Source organism: Aphis gossypii, chromosome 3 (assembly GCF_020184175.1).
Source record: "Aphis gossypii isolate Hap1 chromosome 3, ASM2018417v2, whole genome shotgun sequence".
NCBI lineage: Eukaryota > Metazoa > Arthropoda > Insecta > Hemiptera > Aphididae > Aphis > Aphis gossypii.
The window spans coordinates 5786177-5811409 of NC_065532.1; the positions used below are offsets into that span (position 1 = coordinate 5786177).

Genomic DNA, 25233 nt, shown 5'->3' on the forward strand with positions numbered 1-25233 from the left:
ATAGGATAGGTGAGTGCATATTTTGAACTGTTGTCTAAATTTTTGAATGTAAAATGGGAAAATAATTGTTTTTTTTTATTAAATAGATTTTAACAGTATTTAATATCAATCATTTTCAAATAAATAAAACTAACTTTCTTATAAAAAAAATTCGTATGAAAAAAAAACCCATCAATAAAATGTCAAACATGCGGCTATTCAATATCAATTAAACATATGGCCATATAAGTATTTATGGAATGAAAAAATACAAAAGGACTAGCAGAAATGCGATGTATCAGAACACCTTAGTCTCTTTTCTATGACCTTATAGTCTTGATGAAGATACTATTAAAAAAGTATTATTATTTATTAGGTACCTATTTATAAAACATATTAAATTGTACAATTTAGTTTATGCTTAGTTTGAGTATTAATTAAAGGCAATGGTCTAATTATCGATGCTTTTACATTAATAATATATAAAAAAAAAATTCCTACATTAATATTAGAATTCTTATTCATTAAGTGTACCAATAAAACTTACCTACTTGCTACTATTTACCTATAAATAGGAAAGTACCTATAATGATTAATGAATAAATTAAGTATTATATTATATTATGTTTCGTCGTATACATGTCGTTTACTTTCTCATCTAAATACCTACCAATACTAAACAGTATAGTATTCAATATTAATTTTTAATTTAAAATAGTTTCATCAAATAAACCCATCTTCCATTTATTTTGGAATTTTAGTAATTAATAATTACTCGTTGGTTCTTTGCTGGTTAAAACATTATTATGACGCATTATATTCACACTATTTAAATTTTTTAAATCAATTACAAATATCAATACTTAATAGTCATAATGTATTAACAACTTTAAAAACACGTTTCTACTCTCAAGTATTCGGTTAGGTAGGTACTAATGGTACTTTATAATATAATTATATATTATTATATTATAATAAGTGCTAATTAATAACTACACTGGCTAAATAGTGTGAGAACCCATAAAACATTAATAAATAGCTAAAATAGGTAGGTGCCATATAGACATGTGTAGACATCAATTTCCGGTCGAGTCTGGAACAATTAATGCCCTAATACTTATAAACTTATTAACTTATATACTTGTATACTCACTTGGACGCAGTGCCTATAATTTTTTTTTTATAATACATTAATATGTAGATTTTAATTGTAAATTAAAAACTGTGTAAATAGAATCAAGTTGTATGAGCATACGACATTAATGTGCTAATTTCTAAACATATATATTTTAAGTTAAATATTCACGATCTCCTCAAACATATTGTTAAAATTAAATATATGCTTACATAAATTTTTAATTTTATTATGCCTCTGAAAAGATTTCGGTCCCACCTCGGCGCACGCATATGGGGTGTATTATTATATATAAATATGGGGGCAAACTGTACTATATAGCCCCATGTCCACTTCATATCTACATACATTACAATATTAAATATTAACATTGCATAACCTGTGGATATAGGTATAGCAATCTATTTTATGATCACCAGGTTCCGAATCTGGGCGACCAGCCGCTGCCCGCTAGGTTTGTCTTCCATAGTCCATTTATTTTTCTTCATTCCGTAATCAAAATATGTTTACTAAATTTAAATATTATGGAACGGGATGTCGTTGGTTCATGGAATAATCAAAAATTAATTCGTACCCGAACCGTGGTTTATTTACAATTTAACCTCAACACGTGAAGAAGGTGCCATTTCAACATATTTTTTATCTCCCACTCCGCTTCGTGTTTCAAGATTTAAATTCTCACAAAATAAACGTCATTGTAAAGTTCAAACTCTAACTTCTAAGTCTTAGGTAAATACAATGTAGTAATTGATATGCAATACTATTTGTTTTCAAGTACTTGTTACATTTCTACATTTTAATAAATCTGTTCTAATCTTGTCTCAGTTCACTAATGACTGTTTAGTCACTATATTCTGAATTACTGTTCAATATTTTTCTTATAAGGTAAAATATTAATTTTTAGTAACTATATAATTATATATTAAATTGTTCAAACAATTAATTTTAACAGGAACAAAGCAAATATTTTAAAATGAGTTTAAGAACGAATACTAATGAACAACGGTTAAAAACCGGTGGAGAAGATCACTTACTTTTGCAAGAAAATGTAGTAAAAAATGGCAATACGTTACTATCCATGAATTCAACCATGAATTCTAAAGGTTAATATGATTTTTATAGTTATTTTTTTGTATATTTATGTTTTTTTGATGGTTATTCTAAGACTAAAATAACAATTTTAAGAAATTGTAAAATGCATATTTTGATATTGTAGGTAATAGCTAAGGCTTAGAAATTGTAGGATATGCATGATTTTCTGAATGCATCCTATTTGTAGGATACCAAGCTGAAAATAATTTTCGTGTAAATATAACATATGAACATTTCAATTATTTTTCTTAAACTAAACAGTAAAATGGTAATAATTACCTAGTAAACAAATATAAATGTTTTAGATTGTTGTGATAGACAATAAGTTGATAATAAGAAAAAATTTTAACAAAATATTTCATTCTAATTTTAAAGTTACTAATTTTATGTTTGTATTGATCTATATAATTCTGAATGTAGGCTTTAGTGAAATGTCCAGCATTTTAAAGTTGTTAGTAATCTGTAAAATTTGTGTAATATATAATATTTAATTTTTTCTATATTTAATAATACATTTTCTTCCTTATTTAATAATTTTTTTCAAAATATTTATCAACTGTATCACATAATATAGTTTGCCTTTTTAATTCCTATAATAACTTAAAAACTATTGTAATATATTAATATCTGAATATTTAAGTATAATAATTATTTAGTTTTATGTTACAAGCATTCATAAAATATCTTGGACATAGGTAGATAACTATAGTTTATTAGGTAAAAAATAGAATTATAAAATTAATTTTACTTTCATCTAAAAACTATTAAAACACATACTTTTACATTATTATGTTATAAGTTAAGTATATGTTTAGTACAGTGACAGTTTGACAATTTTATTTGACCAGGGCAAGCTTAAAATATACCACCCACCCACCCACCCACCACTGCACAAATTTGATATTTTACTAAATAAAAAATCAATTGGATTGTGCTATATATATATATTGTGCTCATATTATACTAATACTTTAATATTATAATCTATTAATATATATTATTTACTCATAATATAGATTAACAAATATTAAAATATCTCAGGATAAGTAATAAGTAGGGTTCGGATTAAAAGGCAAAAGTCTTTCTTTTAATAATCATAATAGAAAAATAATATTTATACAAAAATGTGTTTCATTTAATTTCTAAGACGATAGATGTATTTTTTTTTTGCTTTTTGTACTTGCAAATACATTTTTTGTATTTAATTTTCAGTTGATTTAATAATTTTATACATAGCTTGTGTATTAATGGTACAAATGGGTTTTATTCTTCGCAATGTTTATCGATATTGCTAAATACTCTATCCATTTTTGTCTTATCGAGTATTTGGTATGGCCATAAAAGTACTCGTACTACCTATGTAAATATTAAGATATGTTCATAATACGTAGATTCAAGATTGTTTGTCAGTCCCCATTCGTCGAATTATTTTTTTAATATTAACTAGTTAGTATTTATATTTAATTTTGTGGTATATTTTTGTATTTTTTTTTTGCATAAATTAAATGCCTTTTTTACATTTTAAATGCTTTTTTTATTTATTATATTACCTTCAAATCCGAATCTTAATAATAAGTTAGGTATAGCTATTTCAAACAAATTCAATATTTTTAATGATAACCAACCGACCACCCACCCTAAATTTTTGACCAGAGCTTCGCCCCGGTCTTATACATGTTCAAACCGCCTCTGGTTTAGTATATTGTCACCAAATTTTGAAATCTCCAAATCGGGACATCTTTTTATTATTTGTCACACATACTTAAATGGAATTAGTATATCCTCTTTTTATTTAAATATTTATTAATAAATACAAATATACATTATTATTTATTAATAATGTTTTAATACAATTAATAATGATGTATTCTCTGTTCAGAATGAGATCATACCTCAGCAGTATACTTGTGTTCAATGGCATGGCTTTGTTCTGCAGCGCTAGCCTCACGAGCTTTATTGGAATTATTTTCTCACTATATAGGTGGTGGGGGGGGGAAGTTATTGACACACAGTGACGAAAACTAGTTGCCGCTAAAGTATGATCTTATTCTGAACAGAATATAGTATAGACTATAGAATATTAAATGTTATTTTCTCTCAGCTTTTATTAACCGAGACAAACTAAATAATCGGCTAGGACATCAGAACATGTTTTTAAAACCTGGATAAATGGCAAGCCTACTTTAGCAATTATATTAATATTAATAATAGAGTACTAAAGTGAGTTTATGAATGTGATGAGTTGTATTGATTCTTGTACCTAAGTTAATGACTGAACACCTGAAAATTTAAACAACCAAATGTTTATAGTCTTTTAATACTTTCTTATGTTATTATTGAGATACCGTTATATAATTATTTACTGTTTTATATAATTACTAATTTATGCATATTAATTTTATATGTTTGTGATATTTTACATACATTCTTTTTTAGATTTTAATTTTTATTAAGTATTATGTATATAACTGCTCACATTTATTAGATAAAGGGTATTAATTTAAATATTGAAACATGTAAATTGCAAATTTATTTTATCATTGTCGTAAAAAACCAATTATGTGACTTATGAAAAATTTTGAAGGTAAAAACTATAAAGATAAGGAAAAACTAGTACATTCTTTGTAGTAGCAGGTAAAGCTAGTATTTAATTTGATAACTATTTGTAAATATGTTAGCTTAGAAATAAATAAAAAAATGCTGTATACAGTATTTAAATATTAAATAAATGTTAAGTAGATACTCAGACAATGTTCATTAATTGCATTTTCTTAATGCAATTGAATAAAATCTTAATTGAGGTTCTATAAAAAATAATTTGAAATAGCTCAACCAAAAATTATTTGTATATTAATAATTAAAAAAATTTCATATCTTTGGTTTTTGTTTTGGTATTACTGTGATTTTACTTTAAAATTATAAAATCTAGAATATATTAGCCATGTAGTAGAAACTAACAAACGTCAAACTTTTTATTGCAGTTTTGTGTAACATTTTGTAATATGAATTTATAATTATGAACAAATATGATTAGTACTTAGTTACTTAGGTATAATAGTGTGTTTGTTTATGAAAAAGTAATAGTATTAAAATTTGTTTGTAGCAACTTAAATGAAATAAAAAAACATTCTAAAAACAGTAATACATATTGACAAAATTAATAATTACAAATTAGTATTGTTCACCTATGGCCTATCATAGAATCACCTTGTATAGTCACCAAAAAAAGTAAAAATAAAAGAATATTAAAAAATACTTGAACTAAGATTTTATACAGCCAAAAAGCTTGTAAATTAAAATTTAAAATTTTTTATAAGTAACTTTTAGAGAAACTAAAAAAAGCTGAAAATATATAGCCTTAATCATTTATAAAGTTAAAACATCAAAATTTTAAAATTTACAACGTATGTTATTAAAATTAAAAAATTTTTCGATTTTAATAGCTAAACACAATATTCCACAAAGTTTAACAGAATATTTCTTTATATTCTACAAAAAAAAAAAGAAGGCATATTCGATAATGTTAAACCATTATTATTTTACTACGGCATATTTTCTTATTAATACAATAAAATATGCAATAGGTATGTGTTATCTCTCTATAATATTATTACTGTATAAATGCAGATTTTAGAGAAATTTCGATAAATTGAATTAAATTTTTACTTAAGTACCTTGCTAAATAGTTATTTCGAACATTTTCAGTGCTAACTAAAATAATATTTAATGATTTTAAATCAGTAATTACATATTAGTATTTACTATTTAGTGGCTAATTATTATGTATAATATATAATGTGTTTAACGATAACGTTAATGAAGGGAAACACAATATTTCAAACTCGTGATTAGGTTTCATTTTGATTTATTTACTACATAGAAGACGTCTTGTCGTCTTATAACAATAACACTTATTTTTGAAAAATCGAATTCACGTGAAACTTAGATGTACTGTTCACTAAATACAATAAATTATACAAACATAGATGATAGATCGATTCTAACCCACTTATCTTTATAAGCCAATTTTTAAGATTAAAAAAACTTTATAAATCATTTATTTAAAAGAATTAATTTAATTCAAATTTGAATTTAAAAAAAGGGATTTAATTGAAAAATAAATAACATTAAATCCTTTAATGTTGTGAAGAGCCCCAAATGAAATTCAATGATCATAATATTTTTTATTACCCTCAATCGTTGAAAACACTGTTACAGTGTGTATAAATGTAACGTAGTACGATTAATTTATTATTAAATTGTAAAGTATGAGGTCTTAAACTTAAAACATAAGAGACATATTTATTTTTGTATTTTATAATCGTGATTTCCAGTCAATTTTGAATTTAGTCTTATACACGGTATACAATGGGAAACAGAAAAAAGATCTCTAGGAAAAGTCTCGGGGGAAAAAAATATAAATTGAAATATTTTAAATAAAACTTATGTAATCACTCTTATGATATATTATGCACGCGTTTTAGGGAAAATAAAATAGAATTTAACGATATTTTTAAAAGCTATTGCTCAAAATATTAAGTTATTTAATTTAATTTAATTTTTTTACTTTTTTTATTAGGTATAATTCCTTTTTGTAACGTTTATATCATAATTCATAATATATCAAACAGAGTGATTAGGTATATGTGTTATTTAAAGTATTCCAATTTTTTTCCTCGAGACTTTCTTGACTGTAGACATTTTTTCTGAAATATTTTTACCGAGACTTTTTTCCTACCATCATATATAATGGTATATGGACGTTTTCCCCCTGTGCCTTCCCCCCGGGAATTTTAGTGGTACTGGGCACTTCCTCCTCCGGACTGAGACGTTTCCTCCCCGAATCAATATATTATTATATATATTTTTACATAATAATTAGTTTGAAAACAGTTACTTTGATTTTACCAGAAATATACGATCATCTCAATATATGCTATTGATAATTTACTGAAATGTTTACGATTTTAATGCACTTTCTTAGTTTATAGAGCATTTTTCACAATTTGTTAATAAAACAAACAGTATTTCGGAAGGGTGGAATAATAAATCTGCAACACTAGTGTGAATTAATCATCCAAATATATTTTGGTTTTTATTGAAGCTCATCTACAGATGAGCCACTCAACTACTCAAGTGCTTCAATAAAAATTTTAATTTATAGATCAATAATTTTATTTTTTTTATTTTTTATCAATAGTTTTATTATATTCCGTCATATTTTTGATTCTCATTATTTAATTTTCGTAAACTGTACATTTATATAATTATATTTATATATTAATTTAATTATTTATACATTTATTTATTTGCATTTTATATTATTATTATCTAATATATATTTATTTTTTGTCCTGGGGGAAATTGTCCTGTCCCTGGGGGAAACGTCTATTGTATCAGAGGTGAAAAGGCACGGGGGGGGGGGGGGGAACGTTCTAGATTCATATACAATACATAACACATTATACTACCTTACTGTAGATTCAATGAGGTCATGCTTACATTTTTAAAATAAGACATGCTATCAGCAAAAATTATGAAGGCCGAATCTTACCTTTATTACCTAGCCAATAGCCGGATTGCTGCATAAGTTTCAACTATACAAATTGATACCGTTCTTCCTGAATTTAAAATTTTTACCTCCAATTCCTAATTCATTTAATAATCCCAAATGTAGAACTATTTTAATATTTACAATATTTTCTTACTAATGTAGCCGATGTAGGTATATAAATAGATGGTAAAAATACATGTGTTTTGTATATTAATACGCGATGATAATATACATATATTATGAAATATGACCTACTGTCATATTATGTAATTAAATGTATTATTCAAACAATTATCGATCACAAAGAGGCTTTTAATATAAAAAATACAAAATTATTTCTTATACTAGTTGATATAATATGTAGGTACTCCTCAATATTTCCGTATGTAAATTTTTCTATCAATTATAGAACCAGTTCTATACTACTTAAATATAATAATAATAATAATATATTTATTCAGCAAACAAACAAAACTTGTTTTAAGTTCGATTTTTATTTATTATTCATGATGAAAGTACAATTATTTTGAAGTAAGTAAATACTCATAAGTTGTATACAATTTAAAAAGTGATTGTGAGAGTATTGCAATTTATATAATTATTATTAATTAAAAATACTCATTATTATCATACTTTAATTATGAACGTTATACATCTATTATTTTTGATTTTATTTATAATACAAAAAATAGGAAATCAAATACAAGTAAAATAGATTTATTAATTATTTAATTGTTATTCTAAAAGATTTTGAAAAATAATATTTTGAAGTGAGATTTAATAAATCCATTAAAATTAAAATGTCGGAACATTTTTAACATAATGACATTAATACAAACCAATTTTGTTTCGAAATTATTCTGAGACTATATAGTGATGACGAAGAAAAAATAATGCAACTCAAAAAATTTTATAAATGATATGATCTAAATTATAAATACGTGTAAATCAAAACCCTAGTTGATATTTGTCACGTAATTTACACATCTTTATAGTATATCTGTATAATATCTGTCATTGTCCATATTACGGTTATTCTGATAAAGATAAGAATAATGGAATTTTACTGTAGGTATTTCAGTTTCAGCAATTGATACGTTAAGGGTTTTTGGTATTGTATGGTTCGTTTTATATTAAATGTTCTTTAGATAAAAAATGTGTGTTAAAAAAAATATACCTCGATAATATACGGTGATAGTTTTAGTTGAGCTAAATCAGCGATTAATTTTGTTCATAATATAATTTCGATCTAAAAAAATGTTTTAGGCTCTTCGCAATAATAAAATAATACAGTAAATATTTAAAATGAAACATTAAAAAATATAACAGTAGATAATATAGATATATAATACATATAATACTACATAGGTATTGATTTACTGCTGTCTAAGGCAATTGATTTCGTATGTTTTTCTCCAATTAGTTCGGTTAATTCAAACATTCCTAATTTTTGAAGTACATATTACATAACTTTTGTGTTTGTTGTAAGTATAAAATAAATATTTTTTTATCTAAGTGGAAAAAGAAACCGGACTCGTCATTTAATCACTATTGATATTCGAGGTTGATAATGCAGTTTCTGTGTTACCTACCTTCCTATTTAGAATTCCAGTCATAATCAAGGTTGACTAAAGTATACTACACCAAATTGTCTAATTACATTTTATTGAGAACCATACAAATTCTATATTTCTTTCTTTTCATTAATCAAACTAATATTTCTAGTTTTTATATTCCTCAGTTTGATTAAAAGTTTTTAGGTACGTAAATAATAATTTTGTTTTTTAAATTATTTTTCTTTCGTTTATTATATTTTAAATCTTGAATGGTTTTGTTAGTGATTTTTTAAAAATAAACATGCCTACGTGTTACAACATTTATTCCTAATGGAATTACAAGTTGTTTGGTGACACTCATTATACTTAACTGCTTTCTACGAGTCAGTTGTGTCGTGTGTAAATAATCAAAAACTGTGAAATACTATTTCATTAGAAAATATATTTTTTTGGCTTAATATTTAAAAAAAAAAATTGTCTGCATTTCTTTTTTAAATGTATTGAAGTGAGTAATAATTATACATTTTAAAATAAAACAAAAATAATATAAATAGTATACAATATTCATTAAGGTAATAAAGGCAATAAGGTATTTATAACATTTATTATTATCTGACTTAAATCTTTATGTAATTATAACATGGTTATACTTACAAATTACAAAATAATATTTATGTAGTCTGTGTAATCTCAATTTTCCGTTAAAAATTATATATTTTAGTATTTAAATATTTATAATTTATAATTCATAACAATAATAAATATTAATAATCTTAAAAAAAATTTACTAGTGTAGTTATTTATTTTGTTTCAGTTCGTAGTTAATATATATTATTTTAAATCGTAAAAATTAAAAATTTTTTATTTGAAATAAATGATGTAGTTTATTTTACGTATTTATTATAATTATCATACATTGAAGATTTGTATGTAATTTAATCATACCCCTGCTAGATTTCTTATGAAATTAAAAACCTTAGAAATAAACTTAGGTCAATTCAATTATACAAACTTAATTTATTAAAATAGGTATCACTCTATATTTTGTATGAGCAATTTAAACTAGGAGTTTCATCGTGATAGTAATTTTCTCATAAAATTATTTATTCCATATTATGTAATAATAATGAAAATTGATACTCGTATATTTATTTATCAATAATTACCTATACGCATTTATAAATAATAAATTATATTAAATATTATATTCTGGTTATAAGTTATAGTTACATTGATGGATTGTCGGCTATGGATATATGTATATATTAAATCTTTATCAACGATGTGTTAATATTCAACACATAAATGCCACCTATTATTTAGCTAATAAAATTGCGATCCGAGTTAGTTCAGTTTCAATTGAAGTCGTAACGGCTACAGATATACACTAGTGTGGATTTGGAATTTCTATATCTATTAATTCGTCTCGGTTCAAGATAGTGTTGTATTTTATGTATTTATTATTAAATTTAGTGTTTATACTATTTATTAATAAACTTAATTAAATTAAGCTAAAAAAAACCGTGAGTAGATTTTATTTATTTTTAATTTTAAATTTTAAATCTATACTGGGCAATGTTCTTTTAATAGTAAACACAAATTATCTCAAAAACTATCAACTATTTTTAAAATATTATTTCTACATAACTTTAGGTTTTAACTGAATTAGTACTTGTTAAATAAATTTAAATTTTCAGAAAATTATTTTTACTAGGAATATTCAATTAAAAATATCTGTTGCTCATTCCAATAACTACGTATAAAAACTAAAAAAACTTAATTTTTGTTAAACCATCAATATTTATTAAGAATTGTGATAATGAATGTTTACTATTTGAAAGAATCACCCTATATACCTTTGAATATCAGTTCATATCTTTTACTAAAATTTATTATCGTACTATTATTGTTATTGTAACAACAAATTATTGTTTAAAAATAGTAGGTACCTATCTCTTAATTTATAGGTGTTATTCTAAAAATTTAATATTATATTGCTTAGGCCCTAGATAATGATAAAAAAATTAGGTATGTCTACAATAAATTTTTATCACGTTTCTGCTCGTCTGGTACAAATATGAAAATGCGTTTATTATGATTTGTTAAAATGTTAAATTAGACTTATACGTGTGTAAGCTGTTGAAAAAATTTGTATTGATTTCTTTATATACAATGTACTCATAGTCTGTAATGATTATTTAGTTATAAATCATAATCAAAATTTTACAAAATTTAAAAAATGAAATTAAAATAAATAGAATAATTTGAAAGTTGAAATTGAAACACAATTTATTTCCGGAGTTACTAGGAAACTTGAAACGCTTCTCAGAAAGACGTAGTGAATCAAAATCTTTTATTGTGCTATAATCTTTTAGGCACAACTATTATTTTTAAATATTGTTTCCATCTAATGTTAAGTTATTGTTCATTTTAATTAGCTTGAAACAAATTAAACAATATTTAATTGCTTCGTTATTTTTTGTAGTAGCTAAAAACGTTTAAAATAGTCATAATTTATTATTAACTAAATGTCATACAGTTTTCTTGTTTATTTTTAAAATTATAATCAAACGTTTTTTCAAACTTAATATGAATAGTAAAACTGTTTTAGGACTTCAATGAACATGTATTTAACTCTTAACTATGTGCAATGTGCATATGTGATCAATGGCCATATTTCGAATTGTAATACGAGTACTAAACAATGGGAAGCGCTGTGGTATTTATGAAACTATAAACTGGGAACCAGATTGACCCTTAATTGAATTCCACATTCCAAACAATATCCCTACTTAATAAATTCTTTTTCAAATATTGTGACCTCTGACATATTATTTTACTCTCAGTTTTTTTTTTTTTTGATTTAGTATTTCTTAGTTAAGTTTGTCCCTAGCGGGCCTATAGTCGTGTTTTGTTTGATTCAATGTTATTATTTTTCGTAAGTATAAACATTTTTAATAGGTAACAAATTACGGACATAATATATCATATATGTTTATAATTTTAAAAATTTATAGAACTCTGAACTTAAATATTATGATTTGGCAAACTTAATATTATTTTAAAATTGTTTCATATTTTTAACAGTTAAAAAAACACCACTAATGCCTATTAACATTATTTATTTCTCATAACTCATAAGTTTTCAGTTGTAATTTATAATAATTTTTATGGATTTCAAACTAATAAAGTTAAATAATTGTGAAATCTGTCTGTACATTTTGTTTTAAGAGCTATTCCCAGGTAATCTATTACATTTTTGTGTTTTAATTAAATTAGTAACATGTTTCTTTTAATCATAATATTATTACATAACACATTATATAAATATAAAATGCACAAAATAGCCAATAGGAAATTATTTTAAATACCTCAAGTATGTGATACTTAAAAAAATAAATATATTTTGGAGATCACTTGGTTAATTTAGTACTGTAATGTAATGTATATTTATCATTTTAGTGTATTTTAAATTATTAACGTTAACGTAATAATAATACTTATTAAATAATAATATACCTATAATATATAGTTGATAATATTTTTTTTTTTTAATCATTAAAGCATTAATAACCATGTATTTTTATTTCTGTTAATTAATTATCTCGTTTATTCTTTTACTTATGCAAATTGCCCGTTATATTTTTTTTAGTTCAACCAACTAAACATAATTCATTTACAAGTGTTGCTTCTGAGCAAGTACCAGTACGTTTAACTCCTGCATGGGAAGAAACTAATTTGCCGAACGACGAACTTAATTTTAAAACATTCAGCATGGATGATGCAGTATTAGAGACTGACCCTCCAAAAGACAGGTGAGGCAAAATGTATAAATACCCATGATATTTCTATTCATCTTGTTAATGGTGCATACGCAAATGTTTATTTTGTAATTTACTATTAATTATCTTACCCATTAAAATCTCACGGTATTTTCTGTACTTTTGTTTATTTATAAAAAAAAATGTTATTTAAAAATTTAACCCTTTATTAATAAAAATTTTCAAAATTAAATTTTTACAATTGTCTTATAAATTTAGATCTATCCAATTTTGAATAAATAATATTATATAGTTCATGCCTATTGTTTTAGATGGAACATTGTGTATTTAATCTTAGTTCTACATGGAATAGGAATATTAATGCCTTGGAACATGTTTATAAATGCTAAATCTGTAAGTAAAAATGCAATATATATTAATTAATAATTATTATATTTAAATACATTTATAATTTATTCTGTATATTATACTACTGGTTTGTATAAAACATTTGATTAATAATAAATATTTAAAAAAACATGTAAAATCCTACTATGTTAAAGTGTTTTTAATGTTTAATAAATTTACCTGGTATGATTGTATTATTGTACTTAAAATATTTTCTTAAACTTGTTTGCCTGGTTAAAATAACTTTTATGCTACTAGTTGTTAAAACTTTATTGTAAAACAGTTTTATAACTTTTGGTTCTGATGAAAAATTGTAAATTAACTTTTTGTTTAGTATTTTGTGGAATACAAGTTGGGAGAAGATTATCTAGGTAAAGATCTATATTATGCATCCATCTTCATGGCTTACTTGACTATCGGATCACAGCTACCTAGTCTTCTGTTCAATTGGCTTAACATATTTTGTCCAATAGGGTAAGATAAAATAATTAAATAAGATTAAATGTTAATATTAATATTGTTATGTCAGATGACTTTATACATTTTATTATTAATCATAAATATGTTAGTATTGATGAATTTGTATAACATTGTGAGCAAATGGCAAAAGGTTATCATTATTTTTTATTATTTAATAACATTTGATACTGATAAAAAAATTAATTAAAAATAAATCTAGTTTAACATACCAATCAAATCTTAGATATGACTTAATTAAAATGTTTACTTATGTATTGCTATAGTAATTTAACAAATTTAAATAATTATAAATGATAATAATAGTTAAACACTTAATATTATAATAAGAAGGTTAAACTACTATCTAGGTATAGACAGTATCTTAGGTCCAGGTTTCATGTATCATCAATATTATCCATCCTATAAGCTACCCTCCAATCAATTTACCTTCTCAGTTATTAATATTAAAGTATATATAAATTTAACCAAATATATAAAAAAAAAAATTACATTGTAATTCATATGTATTTGTTCATACTTAAAGTGTTACAAACTTGTAATTTACTGTTTTCAATAGATATAATTATTATACAAACTTTAAACAATAAAAATGTATACTAAGTTATAAATAATAAATAGTAACAAAAAACTTAAAATAACAAATTCCAATAATTGACCAAATATGTATATAATTAATCTTCTCAATAAATCAAGATAACTTGCTACTCAAAAATGTATTATACTGACATACTGTATTATATCAATTTCTCATTGATTTTATTTTCAGCGGAAAATTGACTACTCGAATTGTATGGTCAATTCTTACTGAAGTACTTTGTTTTGTTTTCACTGTTGCGTTGGTGATGATTAATACCTCTCAAATACCAGCTTTATTTTTTTGGTCAACTTTAGGCAGTATAGTATTATTAAATATGGCAAATGGTATTTACAACAATTCTGTTTTTGGAATGGCAGCTAAACTCCCTACAAAATATATTGGTGCTGTTGTTCTTGGTACAAATTTAAGTGGTACTTTTACATCTATCGCTAATATAGCATCAATTTCAATAACTCCGGATGCTCGAACTGCCGCTATATATTATTTTACCACTGCACTGTTTGTGTTGCTAGCCTGTTTTGATACATATTTTGCCTTGCCGTTAAATGTAAGTAATTTATACTTGTGAGTAAGAGTACACAAATCAATACAATTTATTGACATAATATGTTTGTATACTTGTAGAGATTTTATAAATATCATGAACTCATTTATCAACGAGAAATTGAAAATCAAAATTCGAAACAAAGCGGAGAAGATGAAAAAGTTCCTTATTGGCGTATTTTTAAACAAGCCAGCCCGCAATTGTTTAATGTATTTTTTGTGTTCTTTGTTACCCTTTCAATATTTCCAGCAGTTCATTCAGGCATAAATTATTTTATTATTTTTTGAAACAAATCACAATATTTAATTACTTATAATCATATAACTTATGTGTTACAGATATTAAAACATCAAGTAAAGATTTTCTTTTTGGAGAAATATATTATACCAGTGTGATGTGTTTTTTGACATTCAATGTATGCGCACTTATTGGAACATATTTTTCTACATTGTTTTCTTGGGTAAATATTAATAACATTTTTTTTTTTGCTAAATAATTAAAATTTAATTATTATTTAATTTAATTTTAATTTTTTTTTTTTTTTTTGTAGCCAAATAAAAAATGGCTTTTTATTCCTGTGGTACTGAGAGTTATTCTTATTCCATTATTTTTGGTTTGTAATTACCAACCAATTGGAGTTACAAGACTGATGCCAGTACTTATAAACAACGATTATGTATTTTGGGCATTAGGAGCAATCCTTGGATTATCTAGTGGTTATTACAGTTCTGTAGCGATGATGTATGCTCCAAGGTAAAAAAATTGCTTATATTGCTTAACTATGTTTGTAATGAAACAGTTTTTATACTATATTGACTAAATTTCAATCTCTTTATAATACTATGTAGCTAATATTACTGATTCAGTGTCATACATATCCTTTTTTATTAGTTCATGTTAGATCCTTAGATAAGTGTACCAACTACAAATGTGGTCAATCTCATACTTATATAATGATTTCACAAGTTCATAAAATAAACATTGTTATACATTTAAACTATATTCTTTCATATCCTATGATATAAAACTTGATTTTTCAAAATGGCTGTTGCAAAATTCACTTTTTAACAAATATCTTTTTTACAATATTAATTAAAGTTCTATCGTCCACATTACTAATATACTAATAAAATATAATCACTTTTAGCTGTGTTGAACCAAGATACAGCGGAATTGCAGGTATGTTTGGAGCTGCTATGCTGCTCACTGGAATTTGTAGTGGAATACTTTTTGGAATGTTAATGCCATTTATTGTAAAACACATATCTATATAAAAATATATTAAAATGTTTAAAAACTTTTTTTTTGTGTTTAATAATAGACTTATTTTTTATGCATTTTGAATTTTAACGAATCAGATGTTGATAATAAATGTTAATTTAATATAGATACAGGTGCCGATGATAATAATAATCTTAGGGATGGAGCTAAATGTACTGCTTGATATTATTTATTTACCTATTATATACATTTTATCATCTATAATAATCTAAAATATTTTAATAATAATGTCAAATCAATATTTCGGGTAGATAATTGTCATGATTTTTCAGATAAGCGCCTGTGTATAGGTGTCACAAATATGTTAATTAAATAAGAAATTAGAGATTTAATGTGAAGGTATATTAAAATATGATAAATCTCTAATCTCTTATTAATTATGTTTTTTTGAGACAACCTGTATTAGTTGCTCAATTATTGTACATTAAGTAAAATCTAATTTAAAGTTTGAGCAAGTAAAATTGCAATAATTTTATTATAAATGTAATTGAATTTAATGTAACCTAGTACTAGAATATGCATAAGACTAAAAAAAAATGTTTGTATTTAAAATGAAATATTCTTTTAAGTTATTAGAATTAAATCTAACATTTTTTTTTTATGAAGTCATTTTTTGAATTAAAGTATTTTGTAATAATTGTATTTTACTATTATTTTAAAGCTTCAATTATTACAATTGAAGAATTTCAGAATGTATTTTAATTTAAAATACTATAAAAGAAGTATTTTATATTAGTTAACATGTTTTTTTTTATTACATTTGTAAATAAATAAAATTATGACCGAAACAATTACTATTTATGTTAGACTACCATAGAATTATAATAAAGTTGTTCAATAATTTATTCATAATGAATATTTTTATAAGTATTATAAACATTAAAATCTTAATTACCATTAAGGTTTTGCATTTTTTAATGTCAGTTAGTCTATTATGAATTACAATAATATTTTATAACTAATTTACAAATAATAACACCAAGTTATGTAAACTTGATTTTTAATAATAATATTATGTTTTATGTTTAAAATATTAAGTTTAATTTATGTACGGTATTAGAATTTAGTTTTGCTTAAACCTATGGATTGTAAATGTAACTGAACATTTATAACTTAATAGATATAGTGATTGTGATTGTCTAACTTATAATGATAAAAATGATCCTATACTTAACAATAATTTTATATGCATTTAATATAAAAATAAAAAAATACTTAAGCCTATTGTGATTCAGATTGTATTATATGAATAAAACAATATAACATTGCTTAAATTACTTAAAATATATTTAAGTTTTTATTTTTTTTTTTTTTTACTTCAATTTTGATTTTCTGTATTTTATTTTTTAATTGTTATTAAGAATAGGTAACTTTCAAACATCGATAACTATTATATTACCTCTATTATGTTTGTTTAGAACATAAAAAAAAAATAATTCTTCAAAATAATATGTAGTTTGTAGTAATTATTAATAAATGTTTTATTATTTTTTTTTATTTTTTTTTGTGCTTTTTTTACTAGACATATTATAATTTTTAATCATAATTTGAGACGGCCTAATTATTATATCTTAGTGTACCGGCTGATTCATTTTACAGTTAACACAATTATAATATTAAAATACTATTTACTTTCTTGAAAATAATTTTTTATACATTGCGAGTTATAACTTGCTACAATACAACATTGATATGTTTTTTTTAAAGTACTTCTTATTATTATTTCTATTACAAAATATATTTTTGAACTCATAGTCATAGACAAAATATTTTTTTCTGATGATTTGGTAATTGTTGGTTTTTAATAATTTGATTTCACACCATTAGTTTATTTGGTACTTTATTATCTATTAAAATGTTAATGAGTATAGCAGACTTTCATATCATTGCACTCTTAAATTAATATATTGTTCAAAAAACTGTAAGTATTTTTTATTCAAAATTAAGCTGCACATTCTCAAAATAAATAAATTAAAAAATTGTAATACATTGCAATTTATGGTCCAATAATTTAAAGTTCTCTCTAAAAGAATTGAAAAATATGTACAAATTAGTATCTATTAAGTTTTAAAGTTTTTGGTGGATTCTGCAGTTATATACATTATGTAGTACCTATTTGAAATGGAAAAACAAATTCCAACCCAATAAATCACAATAATTATCAAATGATTGGTGACAATGTGACATACTGAAGTAAAATTTTTAATGGATCTAGGGGTGCTGATTTTAAGTCTGGGGGCGCTAAGCACCCTTAGCACTCCCCTATATGCGGCGCCTATGTACTTATTTAATTTACTAATTGTATTATTTAATATAGATTATAAGTAAAAAAAAAATCAATATATTCATTAATTATCCATTTATGCACATTGATAAAAATACAGAACTAAAAACTTCTAAAAGAAAATAAACTCATTACTTGCAATTTCCAAAACTTATAGAATCACCTTTTTTTATTCATTAAAAAATCTCAATGAGTGCAAAAGTGTATTGGCAATCATTGGCCCTTCTCTAAGGGCGCCTTTGAACGAAGAACTCTATTTACCTATTTATATTATTTATATTTATATTTTAATTAAATTGATACACAAGGTTGAATTAGTTTTGGCCTAAATCTTAGCAATTACTACCTATGTTAATAATTATTTTAATTGGTATTTACAATTATATTAAGTTTTGAAAATGTCGTTGCGTATAATAAACAATAATATTATGATAGGTGCGTAATTATTATTTATTGGTTTGAGTGTATGACACTATGACATCAAGCCTTAACAAATATTTTTTGAATACTAGTATTTTTTTTATAATCAATAGTACCTATTACGAAATAACTATGAAATCGTTATTTTTAGTTTGAATATTCTGCACGGTTTATAACTTATATGAACTATAAATCAAATGTCAATAAAAAATAGTTTATTTCAATATTAGAATGTTTACAAATAGCGAAAAAGAACTAAAATATTTTAAATTTGAAAAATTATGTTTAAATTACTTAATATTATTGCTTACATCTAAATATGTACCTATAAGAATTGGATTAAAATTAAATTCACTATACTTATATTCAACACCGTTCAGGGCTAATCTGATAATTTTTAAACTTATGAATGTCTTAATAGAGGTTTTCTACAAATTTACAGCAAACTCCATTTTCACAATTGTATAGGTTTTTTGTTATTTTGCCTACTAAGTACTACCACTACTACCTAATAACATTGATTATACATATTACTATATTATGTAATATGTTACTGCATAATACATTAATACATAATATTACGATTTATAATCAATGCTTATAAGTTATAATTGATACATAATGATTTAGACTGGAGCCTTTGACTATGACTATATAGTATGACTCTAAAGTTGTCGCCTGTTGGATACTCGGATACATTAATCATAATCATGGTTGGAAACATGAATTTAAAAATAAATAATGTAGACGAAAATTGGGAAATTGGAACGTTTGGGATGCATTTTAGTAATTAACTTAATCACACATCAACTTTATTAATATTAATAAATATTTTAATTATGGTGAAAAATGTGCAGTGTAGCTGCATTGCATATAGAAAAAATGAAACATCGATCAGCTGTGACTATGGCCTGTGAGCCTGTGTATGTGTTTCAGTGTTTGTATTCATAACATCAAAATATATTATGCTACAATGCATACGAGGCTACGAAGTGTGAATTTACTATCAGCTGCTGCTGTTTTGGTCGCTATTTGTTAGCTTAGTATGACTTTTCTTCTCGTTTTCTATATAGGTAGTTGCTAACTGATTGCTAACTGACTAGTATTTTTCTATATTCGTCATCATAATTCATCATTGACTATTGTTGATATCGTTTGTTCTTCTAACATACTCGATTTCTAAATGTGGTTGAATTGTGTCGAAGTTTTTTGAACTTTATTTTTGCAGTTATTTGAATATTATCATGTCCGATTTGAAATCATTGGAACACCCGACGTTAAAGGTATGCCATCATAATTTTAATAAATATATCAGTGATGTTTTTATTAAAACTTTAGTCGAGAAATTAGTTTGAAAATCTAGTGTACAGTGAAGTCACCCTAGTTTTGCATGATAATCATTAGCAGTTACTACTTAATGCTTCTACCAAAATTTTAAAATTGTGTACAATGTATTAAAATACCATGCAATTCTTTAACTTTTAGGTTCCTTATGAAGTTCTCAATAAGAAATTTCGAACAACACAAAAAACATTGGACAGAGAAGTTTCACATTTTCAAAACGCTGTTCAAGAGTTTGAACGTGATATCTCTTCAGATGTAGCTATGACAGACACTTCTCATATTTCCTCACTGCTTAGCGGCATGGTTGAAAAACTGAAAGTGCTTAAAAGAAAGGTTTAAATATTTTGAATATTATGAGTTTTTTTAACTATATTTTAATTAATATACTTTTAATAGGCTGATGAAGGTATAAATGATGAATTGCAAGCCGGTATGGTATGTAAAAAACGTCTTGAACACTTAAAAGAACATAACTCACCTTGTGAAGCTATTGTAAAAAATTGGCGTCGCCGTCGGCTTGATCGAATGTTAGTGGAATACTTTTTACGCTGTGGATATTATAACTCTGCCAATAAACTTGCAAATAATTCAGATCTTAATGATCTTACCAATATAGGTATGAAAAACCTACTAATTTTGTGAAATAATTACTTATTGCTTTAATTAAATAATTTTAGATTTATTCATGATATCAAAGGAAGTTGAACATTCATTGGCAAATCATGAAACATCAAAATGTTTGGCATGGTGTCACGACAATAGGTCAAAATTACGAAAATTACGTTCAACTATGGAATTCAATTTACGAATACAAGAATTTATAGAACTTGTTCGTCAAGATAAACGTCTTGATGCTGTTCGGTTAGTTTTAGTGTTTAGATTTTTAAAAGTAATTCACACTTATTAACACGTTAACAGTAAAAATTTAATCCATGTTACATTTGAATAGATTATTCAATTATTTGATAAAATACCGATAATAACTGTTGTCCCACATTTAAACCAGATATAAAAATCAATATTAAAATAAATTACAGGAACTTAATGTTTGTTACATTTTTAACTAGTGTTAATCTTCTATAAAAATAATATTGACCATGTCACATATGTGTGATACTTAGCCATGAACATATTAAATAAATAATATAATATGGATTAATGGCGGGTGATACAATATCTGTTTAGTTATAACAGTCAAATATTGATATCATTCCAGTGGCGCAACCAGGATTTATTCAAGGGGGGGGGAGAGTCCAGGAAAATTTTTTATTTATTATATATTGTTTTTCTGTTCTCTTTCTGAGTATATACTATATACATTATAAATACATTTTATTGCTTGATAAATACAATTATATTATTATACCAACTCTAATAATAATTATAATCAATACATTTTGATGAAAACTTTTTGGTAACTTTAAAAATATAAAATAAAAATAAATACTATGGCATGATCTAGGGGGAGGGGGTCCGGACCCGGGGTCCACCCCCTTGGTTGCGTCACTGTATCATTCAATTTTTTTAGAAGTTCTATACAATTATTATATGTATTTTTTTCTTCTTTTAATTGTTTAAATATCAAATTATTTTTATTTTTAAATAATACCTAAGACATTTATTAATTTTATGCTTATACAATTTACAAAACATAAATAACTAAAATTTACACAAATAAATCAACCATTACATTACTTTGTTTAATAGTAAATAGTTACTGATATTACTTATATTTTCAAGATTTATTATACACATAATGGTTTTAGACAATATTATCTATCTGAGATTTACTTGTGATATAGAATTATTCAACATTCTTTTTTCATTTGAAACCTTTTAATTATTTTTTAGACACGCTAGAAAGTATATATCAACATTCGAAGATACCCGTATGGATGAAGTACAACAGTGCATGGTTTTATTGGCTTTTCCAACTGATACTGGTAAATTTATTTTATTTTTATATTTAGGCCTCAGTAATTATTCCAATTATTTGCCTAGTAGTTAAAAAGATTTGTCGTTGGAGTGATTGAATTAAGGTGAACGATTTTTTATTTTTTCTTAAACAATGCGTGCATTGATCTAAGTATAAATGTGTTTATTGCTTGTCAGTGTGTTTCATGAGTTAAAATTCTATACTTAGTTATTTTTTACAATTCTTGATATATTTCCTAGGTCTTCATTCTTCAATCAGTATATTACATTATAGCTTTTATAAAATATCCATTAGTGAAAGACGTGGGTTAAAAATGAAGAAAATGTATTTTTACAAGAAACTAAGAATCAAATTGAACATCTAAAAGCAAAATAATCATAAAATTAGATGGATTAAGCCTTATAACTATAGACTTATAGAATATATAATTTGTTAATCAAACAATGAAATAATTTTTTTAAATTAATATATAAAGTAAAGGTTATTAAGTATTTTATTTTTTGTTAGTATAAAGTTTATTTCTATAATACTCAATTTACAAATTGGTTAATTATAATATTTTAAATAAATATTATTAAGTAATTTTATTGTTTGAATATGTAATTATAAATAACTAAATAGTTTAACATTTTACAGAAATATCACCTTATAAAGAAATGTTTGATGAGACTCGTTGGCAACGGTTAATTGAACAGTTTCGTCAAGAAAATTATAATTTATATCAATTATCATCACAGTCAGTATTTACTGTTGTATTACAAGCTGGATTATCTGCTCTAAAAACTCCATATCCTTTTTTAAACTTATACTATAATTTAGGTTATATTTTGTTGATAAAACTTTGTATTTAATAATCATTTAAATTATGATTTAACAACTGTTACAACTTATAAGTATTATTGGTGGTGGCTAAGGCTATTAAATCATTGAATATTCTTATTAATGTCCTATTTGTTAAATCAATGTTGATTGTTGATAAATGTATATTAAACTGATAAACTTTAAAATTTAATAACTTATTTTAATATAATCTATCATGTATTATTTTTTTATTATGTCATGTGTCACAAAAATGGGTACCTATTTATCGTTTTCTCTGTCTTTCTAATGTGTAGTATTCCAAATTTTTGTTCAAAATAATCCTGTTTATCTAATCTAAAATGTTTATTATATGCATTAAAATTTAAACATAAAAAAAAGCTTACATTGAGTCATAGATAATATTCTTTGCTTTAAATTTGTTAATATTTTTAATAAATTATAATTTATAAATAACAGTGAAAATTAATTCTTCTGAACATAAGATTTGGTATGTTAAGTATTAGTACACTAGTAAAACTGGAAGAAAACTTTCGAATGTATTTCTTTTAATAAACAAATTATCAATATTTAATTTGTTGATATTTAACCAAGTTTCTTGTTTATAATAATTTATATATTATATTTTCACATCCTTTCAGATTCTAAATTGAACCTACAAGTTATATTTAATAGTATTATAATATTAATATTTAATAGGTTTTTTTAGTATAAAAATTTATAATTTTATTATTATAGTGAAGTGATTATTTAAATTTGTCAAAAAAGAGTATTTCCAATTTTTTTTTTTTTAATCGGTTTTTTAAATATATATATATTTAGTTACTATTTTAACATGTTAACTGTGATATATTATGATTACTGACAGGACACACATGTTTCTTAGTTTCATTCAAAATTTATGTAATTTTATGTATTATAAAAACATTTAAAAATTATTATTTTATACATTTATTAGATCAAAAAAATTGTTATGATTCCGTTTGTCATGATGAATATTTTAGTGCATTATTGAAGTGCCATGAAAAAAATAAAATCGAATTCATTTATAAAATGTTGTATTACAAACATTTAAAATTTGAGACTTATGGATAACCTCCAGAAGTCATATGGCAGTAATGTGTTAATTAACCTAACATTTTATCATGTTTAAAAATAAAAATGTTTTAAAACAATAATTTAAAATTAAATCATGAAAATTGATAGTTTGATTAGTATGTTTGTTCTAAGAAATCAAATAATTTTTCTTAACTGATATATACTCAGTGTTATAGTGAAATTAAAGAAGCCCGAAATGTAAGCTGTCCAGTTTGTCAAGAATGGTTCAACACTCTAGCAAAACCATTACCTTTTGCACATTGTAGTCAGTCTCGACTGTTTTGTTCAATATCAGGACTTCCATTGAATGAACATAATATACCTATGGTATTACCAAACGGATACGTTTATGGAGAACAGGTTATAATTATCAGCTTATAATTTTACAATAAATAGTAAATAACGATACATTTATATATTTATAGGCTTTGGTGGAGATGTCAAATCAAAATAATGGACAAGTAATTTGTCCCAAGACCAAAGAAGTGTATTGGTTAAAACAAGCAGAAAAAGTTTACGTAATGTAATAAAATAATCTAAGATTTTAAATTTAAATTTAACTTGTTTATGTGCCATTTTCTATTTTTTAATTATTATTATTAAATATTGACCTATCTTGCATTGTAACTCATTTCTTCAAGACAAATTTCATATAATGTAAGTAACTCTATACAATGTATAATAATAATTTCTTTATACTTCAAGATTACATTTGCTGTTTCCAATATTAAAAATTGTATAGTCGATTATTCAATAAAATTAAATCATTTACGTTATATAATATACAACTTATTATAACTCTTTTCAGTGCATCTTGACAAGGTATAACTTATATACATTTTTCATTTTATGTATTTATAAAAAAATATAAGTATAAAATTAATTTTAAATTGTAACTTAATTTTGTTATAATATTAGTATATTTACTATTTTTAAGCAAATGT

The 25233-nt window shown here is 23.8% G+C and overlaps 2 protein-coding genes across 8 annotated transcripts; both read left to right on the plus strand.

Moving 5' to 3' along the window:
- The first annotated feature begins 1748 nt into the window (after positions 1 to 1748).
- Positions 1749 to 17886, plus strand: LOC114123779 (equilibrative nucleoside transporter 1). 7 transcript variants are annotated; one of them, XM_027986866.2, is made up of 11 exons: positions 1825 to 1843; positions 1940 to 1999; positions 2067 to 2217; positions 12969 to 13131; positions 13410 to 13491; positions 13820 to 13959; positions 14732 to 15110; positions 15188 to 15368; positions 15446 to 15567; positions 15658 to 15860; positions 16255 to 17886. In XM_027986866.2, the coding sequence occupies exons 3-11, from the start codon at positions 2088 to 2090 to the stop codon at positions 16379 to 16381; spliced, it is 1527 nt and encodes a 508-aa protein (XP_027842667.2). In that variant the 5' UTR covers positions 1825 to 1843; positions 1940 to 1999; positions 2067 to 2087; the 3' UTR covers positions 16382 to 17886. The 7 variants fall into 7 exon arrangements, with proteins under 7 accessions (XP_027842669.2, XP_027842667.2, XP_050059378.1 ...); XM_027986868.2 differs by having other exon boundaries at positions 1749 to 1999; XM_050203421.1 differs by lacking the exons at positions 1825 to 1843; positions 1940 to 1999; positions 2067 to 2217 and adding an exon at positions 9496 to 9520.
- A 2164-nt stretch (positions 17887 to 20050) lies between these two features.
- LOC114123801 (E3 ubiquitin-protein transferase MAEA) lies at positions 20051 to 25223 on the plus strand. The gene is made up of 8 exons (XM_050204028.1): positions 20051 to 20375; positions 20578 to 20769; positions 20833 to 21052; positions 21114 to 21297; positions 22288 to 22379; positions 23009 to 23158; positions 24453 to 24649; positions 24715 to 25223. Exons 1-8 carry the CDS (start codon positions 20337 to 20339, stop codon positions 24814 to 24816), a joined length of 1176 nt encoding a protein of 391 aa, XP_050059985.1. The 5' UTR covers positions 20051 to 20336; the 3' UTR covers positions 24817 to 25223.
- Positions 25224 to 25233: the final 10 nt, after the last annotated feature.